This window comes from Centrocercus urophasianus, unplaced genomic scaffold (genome assembly GCF_019232065.1).
Source record: "Centrocercus urophasianus isolate 14NV4802_14NV808 unplaced genomic scaffold, USGS_Curo_1.0 seq_18, whole genome shotgun sequence".
NCBI classification, from domain to species: Eukaryota; Metazoa; Chordata; class Aves; order Galliformes; family Phasianidae; genus Centrocercus; species Centrocercus urophasianus.
The window spans coordinates 28625287-28638197 of NW_024884733.1; the positions used below are offsets into that span (position 1 = coordinate 28625287).

Below are 12911 nucleotides of genomic sequence, written 5' to 3' on the forward strand. Positions count from 1 at the left end.
GGTGGGACGGGACCAGAGGGAGCTGAGCTGGGCTGAGGGACCAAGGCTGCAAAGCAGAGAGAGCTGGGATCAGCAGAGCTGAGAGGCTGACTTAGTAGGGAGGTGTACACAGAACTGCAATGGGATCAGCTCTTCCCTCTCTCACTGAGGGGCAGGACAAGCGGTGGTAACTGAAACAAGAGAGATCTAGGTTTGCAAAGCTAGAAGTTATTGCTGGAAGAGTTTGCTGAAGGAGACTGCCAATGTGCTCTTATTTAATTAAAAAGGAAACAAAAGGAAGCATTAACAAGCATTTGGATGCCAGCACTGCGCTTGGACAGCAGCAATGGCATCAGTTCTCCCCGTGGGCTGGGAGGTGTGATCCCCCCCCCAGGAGCATCACAACAACCCTTCTTTACCCAGTTCTGTAGGTATGAACGCTGTGCTCAGGGTTAGGTGCCATTTTCCAACATGATGGGAAAAGCAGAAATTATATTTGTCTCAGTTTCTAATAGTAATACAATTTTCAGTCTGAGGCTTAACTACAAAAATGACGTAAATGCTGAAACAACATTTAGAATTGAGGAAAAAAAAAAGTGATTCAGATGACAAGGACCACTTTTTTGTCAAAAACTTGTGCAGCTTGGATCCAATTTGATGTATTCTACATACATAACAAAGCAGCTAGGTGTACTCTCCAAAATGATATTTCTAAGGACAGTACTCATTACTACTGTATAATAAATGGAAGCATAAGTCAGAGTTAGCACCGAACAGATTGTTTGGGGTTGCAAAGACAGCAGCTGTCACAGCTTGACAGCTTTCTTGTTAGTGAATCAGCTTTACTGACAGTCTTTTTGATTGAAAACCACTGTTCACTGACAGCGTGCTAGAGCTGATATACATATGTATCTCATGGAGAATGAGGGAGAGCCATAAAGGGTCCAGGAGCTATTGCTCTGTATTAAAAAGAAATGAAGTCTACAGAAAGGTTTTCCCCCTCAGCAGTTTGCAGCAGCAGTAAGTTTCCCAAACCAGGGCAATCCATGCAGAGAGGCAACGAGCAAACACACAGACAGGATCTGGTCAGGCTCAAAGTCGATTCTCTGACTCTAAGCAGCAAAGTCACCGAAGCGCTGGGTGTTGCAAATCCAAGCTGGACCAAAGCAAGGGCAGGAGTGAAGCTGGGCCGGGGCAATGCTGGGTAGTGTGGCACAGGGATTGCTGGCTTATCTCAGCCAAGGGATGGAACCATTCCTTCTGCAGCAGCCCAGAGCCTCCCCCAGTGTACCACCTGTGGGCACCAAGCCCAGCTGCTGCTCTGAAGAGGCCTTTTGTGGAAGCAAGAGCACCTCAGGAGCCTCTCTCTGCATTTTCTTATAAGATTGTCCATATAACATCATTCCTTCATCCTCAGCTTTGTGTCATTTCAATAGATAACAGCCAAAGGACTGAGTGCAATGGATGCCCTAATCCTAAAGCGAAGCACACACAGCTCTGAGCAAGCCCAATGCTGAAACCAGAGAGCCTTGCATGGACATTCACAGGGCTGTACAGGTTGTTCCTGATGAACATTTGGTGGCTGTGTTAGAATTGCTTGTTGTTAAGGAACATCTGCATGCTTCTTAACAGCAGACAACATCTCTCAAGTCAACAGTGGGTGCAGTGAGATGCAGACCTCTTTCCCCAGAGGTCTGGAGCAGTGGGATTTTCCACTTGCACATTCAATTGCTGCACTGAAAGATAATTCCTGAGATGCTCTTTTGCCATTAACGGTACCAGGTGCAAAAGCAGTGAGAACCTGAATGCTGAGTTTGATATTAATCCTACTTTTGCTCAAAATACACTGCAGACAGCGCGTTCTGAACTGAACTCCTGGTCTTACTGCATGGTGAACGCGATCTTACTGCATGGCATGCAGCCACTGTCAGGGCTGCTGAAGCATTGCAGCAGTTCAGTCCATAACTGTACCCCATCCTCAGACCCTGAGCACAGCCTTGCTGCTGGCTGTCAGAGCTTCACTGCAAGTGTTGGTGTCAGCTCTGCAGCTCCAACATCCAAATCAACCTCAGCATAGTTCCTTTCTATTTGAGGAGGGTTGGAAAGCAAGAGAAGAAGCAGACAAAAGCTTTATGAATTATAACAGCTAAAGAACAACATTGGCAGTTTTCCCTTTCTCTCGTGTCAATATCACCACTTTGTTCTAAGTCATAAAAACAGAAATATTGCTTCTCAAAGCTCCTCCAGCTGAGATCCAGTGCCTCTGCATACCTGTGCCACGCACACTTGCTAACACCAGCCAAATGGCAGAAGTTGTTAAAAGCTAATTTAGCAACCTGGCTGAGGATGAGCAGGTTATATTAATGTCCATACAGCCTTACCAGGACCGGGTGCCTCAATGGAGCACTGTGCAGGGTACCGTGGCACCACAGCCATGCCATGCACACTGCTTGTGTTTAGTTTCTAATAGTGTGCACACTGCATCTCTACCAGCTCAGGGCAGCCACGGCTGCAGGAAAAGATAAAACTATTGAGGGACTGGAAGATCTGGCTTGGCTCCTCCTGCACGGTCCAGTTGGCATCACCAGATGCACCCGAACACCTCCCAGCTCCCACTTTGCAGAGCCAGGGAACACAGCCTGCAGCAGCACAGAGCACTGCAGCCACCAGGAGAAATACTGCTGTGCAATGTACAGACTATTACAAGAAATATTTTAAGTAATTGTTTTTGCTGAAGAGCAATCTGGGCAAGTGAACACTCCTGGGAGCTGAAGAGCTCTCCATTAATTTTGGTTCTAGTCTGGAGTATTACAGAGCCGGCTGTATACTTTAAATTGCTTCTTGAAATGCATAAGCTCTTTACAGATGAGTCATCTCCTATTAATACTTTAATTTTCATGAACTGTATTTCAGCTAGTGTTTGGAGTGGGATCACCTGGAGGCTGAGGAGCGCGCGGTGGCACAGAGCTGGGAGAAAGCGTTCACTCCAGCCAGCATGGCTGCCCACAGGGCTGCTCCTCTGCCACTGCCATCCCTCCCTCACTCTGCATCCCACCAGCTGCCAGGAGCCCCTCCTGCCTGTGAATGGGGACCTTCATGTCTCTGGGGATGATGGTGGGCTGCAAGCAGAGCCCTTGGGACCCAGCAGGCTCGGAGCAGCAGCCCTGAGCAGAGCTGCTGCAGCCACTGCTGTCAGTGCTGTCATTGCTGGTGGCATTGCTCTCACTGCCTTTGGTGCTGTCCTCTGCTGCAGCCTCCAGGAGATGTGAGAAGAGGATGCAGAGAGAGAGAGAGCCCACAACCTTTCTGCAACCCTATTTTGTCTTTGAAATTGGTGGCACAATAGTTACCAAATCTGATACTGTTAAACAGTTATTGAAAAAACAATCTCTTCATTTGTTTCTGGCCACTCATTCTCCTGCCCAGAGGTTCTCCCAGCAGTGGCCTGAAGCATTTGTGTCGTGCCCTTACAGCACCCTGCTGGCGATGTTTTTCAAGCACTGCTGTGGGTGTTCTATTATTTGCTGCAACACAGTTTCCCAGAGATGCATAAACATGCTGTATAGCATTTATAGCATTATGGCACACCATAATGACACAAGATGTGGACCTGTAACTACTGGCAGAGCACAGATACGTGCAAATGAGCGCAGCTGTTTTTATTCCATGGCCCTGGGGGTTTTCCTGGGGATGGGGAACAGATTACTCTCAGATGGGTTTTCATGGCAGTCCCCAGTATAAGAACGGCAGCAATGACAAATTACCAGTGCCCATGTGCCTCTGAAACAGCCAGCTCCAGTTTGGAGCTGCAGAAAGAATCTGTTAATGGCTAAGTTGGAAATGCTGCTTCCAAAGGAAAGAACACTTGCAAAGATGTGCTGGAACACAGCTGAGCAGCACAGTGACTCCCAGCGAGGTTCCCAGCTTTGTGCTGGACACACTGCTTCCCACTGGAGCCACAACTGGTGCTGCAGTGGTGCTGCCATTACACTGGGCACTTCTTCCATCCCATCACGCAGCCAGGCTGGTTTGCCAAACAGGCCAAGGGCTGCCCAGAGGAGCACAGACCAAGAGATGCACTCCCCAGCAGCCTTAAGGCCACGTGAAGCACCAACACTCCAACTCCTCCAAACACAGTGCCTCGATTCACATTGCCAGAGCCCCGAACCGTGTGCTGTGGCAACGGAATGCCATCTACATGAAGGAATCTTATAACCACTTCTGTCACGCTTCGATATGAGCAGCACTTTCTAGGATAAGCAGCGCCCGCACAGCAGTTTGCAGAACCCAACACTAAACTATTATAGAAAGAAATCAATGTTAATTCCAAAGCCAAATCTCTCTCGAGTCAGTAACCTGAACTATATTGTTCTAATCTGACTTCTGAAATGCTAATAAAAATACCTGAAGGACAAAAAATGACAAACATTACCTTCAGAAGACGCTCCTTTCCCCACCTATGAGGAGAAAACCATTTTCTTTGTATCAGTTCTATTCTCCTCCCGACTCTAATTGAGATGGATTTAAATACATGACCAGTTTTATTGATCTGAATTGGTAAAAGCTGCTTTTCATTAGGTGTTACTGTGGGATGGTATGTCATATATCTCATACATGTGAGCTCAGAGATAAGGGCAATTTGCAGGTTAAGCAAGTCAGAGTTTAGCCCTAATGCAGACCAAAAACCCAACAAAGCCACAGAAGTTAGAGAGCCCTGACTCTGATTACATTATACACGACCAAAAATTCTATTTAAAGAATAGCATAAATTTCTTCAAAGATCTTTACCTTAGGTCAAAAGAACTATTTGTATTTACAGGTTTCATGTAAAATATTTTGCAGGCAGCTCCTCTTCTGGGGGCTGGACCTGAAGGGAAGCTCTATCGCCAACTTCAATGATAACCTGTGATTTTGCATCAGCTGCTGCCTCACCTTTAGCTGGGGCAGGTGGCTGCCCATCCTCCAGAGCTGGCCCACAGGTACAGAAGCAGATCACACCATCACCCCTCTGCCTTCAGCTGGGCATGCAGTGCTGCAGGAAGGTGCCTCCTCCATCCTTCCACTACGGATCTTCCCACCTCCTTCTTACTACAATAGCAGCTCTGATATAAGTGATACAGCTACTGAACCAGACCAGCTGGACAGCACAGAGAATCTGATCATTAGGATTAGGTTAACATTTAACACCGACAGGATGCACGGGTCAGGACACAGGAATCCCCAAAGCCATGATGCTGCCCATTTGCCCAGCCAGCCCTGGCCCATGGCAGCACACCATGGGGCAGCCCCATTCCACCACTCAAGGTTCCCCCAATGCTTTCAGCACAGCTTTCCAGAACAGAAACAGAAAAAAGTGGAGCAGAGGGAGGACACCGCGTACTCCCAGCAATGCTGGTAGGGCAAAATGAAAGCAGACCAACACTCTCAGCCTTCATCCCAGAGAAACCAGAAGATATGTGACAAATGAGGAGACCTGTAGCCATGCAATGGTTGCAGCTCGTGCCCGGCCACGTTCTCTGCTGTGCCCATAGACTGACTTACAGCCATGGCTGCGTTGGCACCGCCTGCACACCAGCACCCAGAGGATGTGCACAGAGCAGTGCTTCCAAGAAAAATCTCACTGAGCTCCATGGATCTGTGGGCAGAATCAAATATTCACCAGCAGCCAGAGTTTTTGACGAGTCCCCAGTGTGACTTGGAAGCCAAAAATCCCATTTTTGAAAGGTAACCAGAGAATTGAGAGAAACGTGTTTCACAGGAAGTCAATTAAACTGACACTCCGGAGTGCTTTTAACTTTTAAAGTGCAATTTAGATACTTCAAAACAGTATTCTGGAGCTAAATCCTCTGAGGCACCGTGCACATGTGCCTCTCGGAATGGTCAGTGGGAATTGGGGCTGCAAACTGCTCTGTGCTGTTACAGTGCTGCAGGCCCTCATCATTAGGAGCAGTGTGATGCAACAGGGACAGCATCAGCCATTGCCACCTCAAGGTAGGGACCTTCTGTGCCACAGCCACATGTGAGCATATCTGTTCATCCAATTTGGGTGTGATTCTGGTTGAAGAGTTGACACAGAATGGCACGGCTTGGAAGGGACCACCGCCTTTTTATTTCATAGCATATTCACCTTGATGGAAGGAAAATCTCTTTGCTGACTGTACATAAAGAACCTTGCCCAGGAAATGTTTTCCTTTGGCTGGCAGCAAGGCACTCTCTGGGAGCACAGAGTCCCAGCCCTGTGTCCAGGCACTGGGAGCCCCAGCACACACCTGAGTCCCATCTTGAGTTTCCTGGTAGGTCTCAGGTTACTGATGTAATTAGGTTAGAGTGGCTTGTACAGTATGTCTGATTTCAAAGTAAAATCAGAGCACAGTGCATAATATTATGCAAATGTCATAGCAACAGTAAGGCAGACTTCTAAGAAATGCTAATGAGTTAAGCTGTTCTGCAAAACCCTAACCTGGCCAAGCAAAAACAAACACAGCACTTAAAATTCATACAAGAAAATCACACGTTCCTCTAGAAGAAAATAAAAAACAACAACAACAACAACAAAAACTCCACTAAAAACACAGCATAGGATGTCTTATCAAACCACTGCAGCAGGAAAGAAAGGAGCAGGAAGGGAGCAGTGCAGAATTACACACAGCCACCTGCAGCAGCGCTTGGTGCCTGCTGAGCTCCCAGCCCTGTGCTGCTCGCTCCACTCAGGGCTGGGCAGCAGCCACCAGACATGGGTGCCACCAAGGCCTGGAAGATGCCAGTGCGAAAACTACAGCATTCCTGAACCACAGGCAGGTGCCAGGGAATTATAAACCAGACCATTTGTCCTCACTCCCCATAATGATGCCATTCAGGTAATCAAAGAAGTGAAAGCACCTGGAAGATGCCACGACAGAATATGATTGCCAGCAGGTTTGTCAGCAGGGCGTGCTGGGCCATCAGCTCTGGCTGCAGTAGGGCCAGGCTCAGTGCTTTGGGGCAACCCATGGGCTGAGCACAGCGAACAGGTTGGCATTAGCAGCATGTGCTGCCTGTGTGCTGCTTAATGTCCCCACCCCCCCCAAAGCTGGGGATGCTTTGCAGGGTGACCAGGCAGTGTCCCATGGTGACGCCTGGGCAAGGGCAAAGTGTGGCTGGGTACAGGTCATCTGCTCATGTCTGTTTTCTTTCTTCCTCATTATTTCCTGATCAAATGGATCTTTGTGCAAGGATATGGTTTTGCAAGCAGGCAGTGGTCCATTCTGTACTGGGAGCAGTTTGGGTTACCTCCCTGTTGCCCTGTCAGCTGCCCACTGAATTTGCAGAGCAGTTTCCTCCTCTGTTGCAGCCGCACATCCTCAGCACCGCGACTGCAATTTGCACCTCCCCAGCAAGCCCCAGCACACCTGGCCTTCAATCTGCCACGTGATGGGGTTCATCAAGGCTGAAATTAAATCACTGCCTCTTAATTTGAGATGAATGGCTTCTCTTTCCTCTCCAAAAGCAGCTGAACTTAATTCAGTACGGTCCACAAGATCCAGCTATAACAAAGCTGTTTGAGACCGGTTATGTGGCATCTGAAAAGAAGGAACGCTGCAATACAGCCCACGTTGACTATTTATTTGGGTAATTGAAAATTTTATCTAAATTAAGATAAACGCCGGCTTCGTGATGCACACGCCTCATTCTTCATCATCTCAGCATGGCTGCAGTGCTTCTGGAGATGGTTGCATTTAATCTTTCTAAGTGTGTCACCATAAACCAGAGTGTGAGTGGGGCTGCAGGGACAGGTGTGGGGCACGGGGCTGCTCACAGCTGCTGCTGAGCTCCTGTTAAGCAGGCAGTGGTTTGTTCACAGGGGCTCCGAATTCAGCATCTGTGCATCAGCATTTGCTTTATAAATCGCAGTAGAAAATGCTAGTAAGCTTTGTTTGAAGTGAAATCATATTCTATTTTATTGATTTCAATATGATTGGGAATAGTTGTCCTCTCTCAGGAACCATCCCCCTCCCACCACCTAATGTTGAGACCCCACCAATGATTCTCCTCAGAATGCAAACACAAACACACCACAGCCTCTTGGACCACCTCTTTAAAAAGGGAAACCATGCAGACACACATAAGTTACGTACAAAATGTGGATTATGCGATATGAAATGGCACAAAGGACAAACCCAAAGTCCAAGCAGAGTCACTACGAGCTGCAGAGGGTATGCAGCATGGTGGCCAGCAAAGTGCTTATGTCTGCCTGGGGATGCAGGGCTGCACAGACACCAAACTTGAAGTTTAGAAGTAAGCTAGGCCTGGCCATTTCCTTTGCTGAGATGACTGAACAGCTGCTATATGGAATGAATACCATACTCAGAATTATGCTTATGTTCACTGGAACCGCTCAGGGTTTGTTGATGTGCTGCTGGGGAGACAGGGGTGATGGTGAGTGGCAGAGGAGAGCACAGCTTGCTGCAATGAGGTGCAGCTCGGGGCTCCTGCACCAGATGTGCCCTGCAGGGGCTGCAGAGCTGAGTGTGAGGACAGCACATTCAGCACACTGAAGTGCATGTGCAGTTTGCTGACTGTGACAAATCTTTCACATATACAAACAGTTCCAAGCTGTAGACAGATCCTAGTTTTGCATAGCTTCTGATTTTTTCTTCTTTACTTGCAAGAGACTGAGAAAAACTACTCTGCATGTCCCAGTGCAGACCTAGCAGTTTGAATCTGGCACAGAAACCCAGCGCCAGGTGCACCCCCACTACAGCCAAGGACACTTCCTGATAACTTCCCCCTGCCATGACTGGAAGTGCCCTGCTGTCAGACCCGAGCTGCCCTGCTTGTGGCTGGCACTGACACTCACACGCCTCCGTCATCACAGCCCCCCTGGCTTGGTGTTGAGGAAGGTCAAATCCCAACCCTTGCAGCTCAGCTGCCTGACAGCCAATGCTTCTGGCCATGGGGCACGGGGAGGTGCCACTGTCCTCCGTGCTCTCAGCAGTGCCACAAGGCTGATCTTTCCCATACACAGTGACAAACCATAACTGCCCCTCGGAAACAGGGGAACTGATCCCAGAAGCAATTGCAGTTTGACAGGGCGCAAGTATGCTACACAAACTGCTCAATTAAAGTAGAGCTCTGGCTTTGGCCAGAGCATGAACATGCTAATTTATCCAAACACACATGAACATGACGATTTCTCTAAATAAGGATTTGTGCAAGTTTTGATCTTGGCTCGGAAGATGAGGGAGAATGGCTGATTTCACGATTTTTTTACCACTCCTCTTTTCTTTTTTCAAATGAAATATGCTAAGCAGGGCTATCGTCTTCTCCCTTTTTAGGATCACCCTTCTTAAGGCTCCCATGACTTAAAGTCTTCAGAGGCAGTTTTTGTTTTGATAAAACAAGCAGAGCTAGCTGCCCCTTCTGGACTCTACCACCAGGCCTCACTTAAACCACACAGCACATTCTGGGGTGTGAAGGGCATCACCCCCACAACACCCCCTCACATTTATAGAATCACAGAACCATTGAGGTTGAAAAAGCCCTCCAAGAACCCCAATCCAAACCCTGCCCAGCTCCCCGTGCTCACTGCCAAAGTCCCTCAGTGCCACATCCCAATGGTTCTGGAACACCCCCAGGGATGCTGACCCCCCTCACCCCTGGGCAGCTGTGCCAGAGCCTGACCAAAATGCTCCATCCATGCACATATATCTGCACAACGCCTCTTCCTGACAGTCTTCCAGTAACAACAACCTGCACACAGCCCAGCGGTCACTTGTTCCACTAGCACTGTGGTTTTCAGCCCACAGGTTTTACAGAGAACTGTGATGGACTCAGCCTGTGGGTTGTGGGGCGGGGAGGGGGGGACAAACCCAGGGCCTCCAGCATCTGTAAATCAGTAACGATGCCACAGTGATTTTCAGAGTAGGAACTGCTGCAAATCACAAGCTGCGTAATTGCACTTAACCTAAGAAAATTCACAGCCAGAGTGGATTAGTGTAATTATTCCCATTTTCTTTCCCTTTTTTAAACATTTTTTGGAAGGGAAAAGAACACCGTTTTGAACATTTCGTGTTGTACTGAATGTCAAATCAAATCCGATCCCAAACCAGAAAGCATCCCACTTCTGCAGACACCCGAGGAGGGCACAACTGTGGGCTGCAGCCCCACCAGAGGCCATACCGGCACCCACAGCGGTGCCCACAGCACTGGAGGAGAGGCAGAGCACAGCTCCTGTGCCAGCAGTGCCTGCACTTGCTGCCTGTGCTGGGATCCACTCTCACACCCACACAGAGTGCCATATCACTTCTCATCTCCCTGTCCCGTTGCACAACCACAAGTTAAACCAGAAACGTTTCAGACCAGCAATCACAGACATTACTCAGTGAATAACCACCAAGCCCAGAGCCCGCAGCAGAGCCCAGCCCAGGCCACATGCTGGCCCAAAACTGCTGCCAGCACAGCAGTCAGGTTTGAACCTGGTCCTCTCCTACCGACCTCTGCTCAGAACCACTCACACCTCAGACACCGCAGGCTTTTCGCTACTGTTGCACCAAAAAACAGATCTACATTTTCATCACGAGCAGCAGTTCACTGCGTTACATTTTTCTTCCCAGCAGAGCCCCTCTCCTGCATTGGATTTAGTGATTAGAAACCAACGTGACTTACAGTTTACTGTGACTTTTACTTTTTTCACATCTGGGACTGAGACGTCGTTTTCTGCGCTGCATTCGTACTCCCCAGCCTGATCTCTTGTAATTCCATAGATGTCCAGGTACTGCCCGCTCTCAAATGGTTTTGCTGAAATAAAATGATCAGAGAAAGCAATTAGGTGAGGCTGAGCACAGAGCACCCGAAGGGTCACTGAGGTCTGCAGGGCTGAATGGGAGAGCTGCTGGGCACCGCAGAGCCCCCACCCCTGGGATGGGCTGCACAGAACATGGGAGCAGTGCTGAGCAGAGCTGCTGGGACCTTACCTAAAGACAGAACCACAGAATCATTCCAGTTGGAAAAGACCCCAATCCACCCCCAGCCCACTCCCCATGCCCACTGCCCACATCACTCAGTGGCACACACATCCCCACGGCTCCGAACACCCCCAGGGATGCTGACCCCCACCCCTGGGCTGCTGTGCAGTGCACCCTGGCACCCTGCCTCAGTTTAAAACCATTCCCCCTTGTCCTATCTCTATCCACCCTTGTAAACAGCCGTTCCCCCTCCTGTCTATACGTTCCTTTCAAGTACTGGAAGGCCACAATGAGTTTTCCTTGGAGCCTTCTCTTCTCCAAGCTAAAACTAGACGTGCTGAAATGGGTAATGATATGTAATTATCTGCTGGGGATATGTTGGGCTATAGGAGAGGGTTCTCCAGCATGGCAGGGAAGCAGCTGTGAAGCTGAGCTGGAATGCCCAGGTCCAGCCACTGCATGGTGTCACAGTGCCCAACAAAGCAGCACACGTGTAGCTCCTGGGAGAGAGCACAACAAGAATCGTGTTTCCCATATGGTCCCTGGCGTCAGGAGGAGCGTGAGCACACCTCGCCATATGGACAGCTTTTCCAAGGCATGGATGGATGGGTTTTACAAAGGTTGCATCTTCCTCTCCTGTCGCTAAACGTAAGTCAGTAAGAGGAAAGATCTGGTGCAAGTCCAGGGGGGCTCTGAAAAACTCTGAGGACTTAATTTGAGCCAAGGCTGTTTTGCTGTCTGTTTTCTTGTTTTCTATATTTCCTGGGATATTTAACCACAATGCAGCCCCAGCTCAGGCACCCCAGGTCCATGGTGCTCCACTGAGCCAGTGTCAGCACAAGGAGCCCAGCATGGTCTGGGACTACAAGCAGGAGGCTGAGCTATGCAGGTGTGCTGTATCGTGGCTGCAGATCACAGCCTGGGGAGCATCCCCATGCAGCCTGAAAGCCCCAGCATGGGCTCACCCGCATGTATGCTGCCTCATATGGATTCTGTGTGAGCAACCGCTTAACTGAGATGGGAGGTTTAGGTTGGATATTAGGAGGAATCCTAATTTCACTCAGAGGGTGGTGAGGCAGTGGCACAGGCTGCCCAAGGAGGCTGTGGATGCCCCATCCCTGCAGGCATCCAAGGCCAGGCTGGATGTGGCTCTGGGCAGCCTGGGCTGCTGGTTGGTGACCTGCACACAGCAGGGGGTTGAAACTGATGAGCGTTGTGCTCCTTTGCAACCCAGGCCATGCTGTGATTCTACGATTCTGCGATTCTATGATACTATGATTCTATGATTCTATGATTCTATGATTCTATGAGCAGGTAAGCTCCCCAGTGGCAATGCCATCAGGATGCCATCTGAGTGCTGGCTGTGCTGTAAGCACCCATGGCCCATCAGGTCTTATAAGCTGGGATCACAGAGGCACCTTTCTTCTTTCCTGCGGAGGAGTTGTCACAGGATGCTGAGAACAGCCTAAACAATTGGATTCAACCAGGACAATAATCTGAAGCTGCTCCTCCTACTTGCCATGCATTCAGGGTTTCAAACGACATCAGATGCTGTAATTGTACAGGATGTGCTCCTCTCCTAGGGGCTGTGGGTTAGCAGAACAGCTTGCTGTCTGTTAGGAGAATGTGCCTACCACATTAGGCACCATTTAAACATTGTCAGCGTAAGGCCATTTAGCTTTAGCGATGCCGCACTCCACATTTGTAAAGAAAAATCAGATAAAACGTAAAGAAAAAATGTCTGAAAGTGGCAGATAAATTGAGGGCTGAAGGAGATCTCCCCGCTGAAGAGATGAAACAAGAAAAGCAGTTTGGTGAGAAAGGCGTGCTGATAAAAGAAAGGCTGCAAACAGAGGCTGACAAAGCAGAAAGTTTCAGAGGTGGAGACAAACAAGGTCAGATCTGTACCTGTGATATATAGGTATGGAGCACTGGGAGCTGCATGGGCAGTGCACATCTCAGCCAGCTACTGGGAGCTGCTGCATGTCA

At 49.1% G+C, this 12911-nt stretch overlaps 1 protein-coding gene across 1 annotated transcript in view; it reads right to left on the minus strand.

The window, feature by feature from the left end:
* Window positions 1-12911, minus strand: part of NEGR1 (neuronal growth regulator 1) — a gene marked incomplete at its 5' end in the record, with an annotated part of 171890 nt that overhangs the window by 47621 nt on the left and 111358 nt on the right. Inside the window, one exon of the mRNA XM_042820070.1 lies at window positions 10624-10755. Within this exon, the coding sequence (XP_042676004.1) occupies window positions 10624-10755 (132 nt within the window). The remainder of the gene's footprint in view (window positions 1-10623; window positions 10756-12911) is intronic.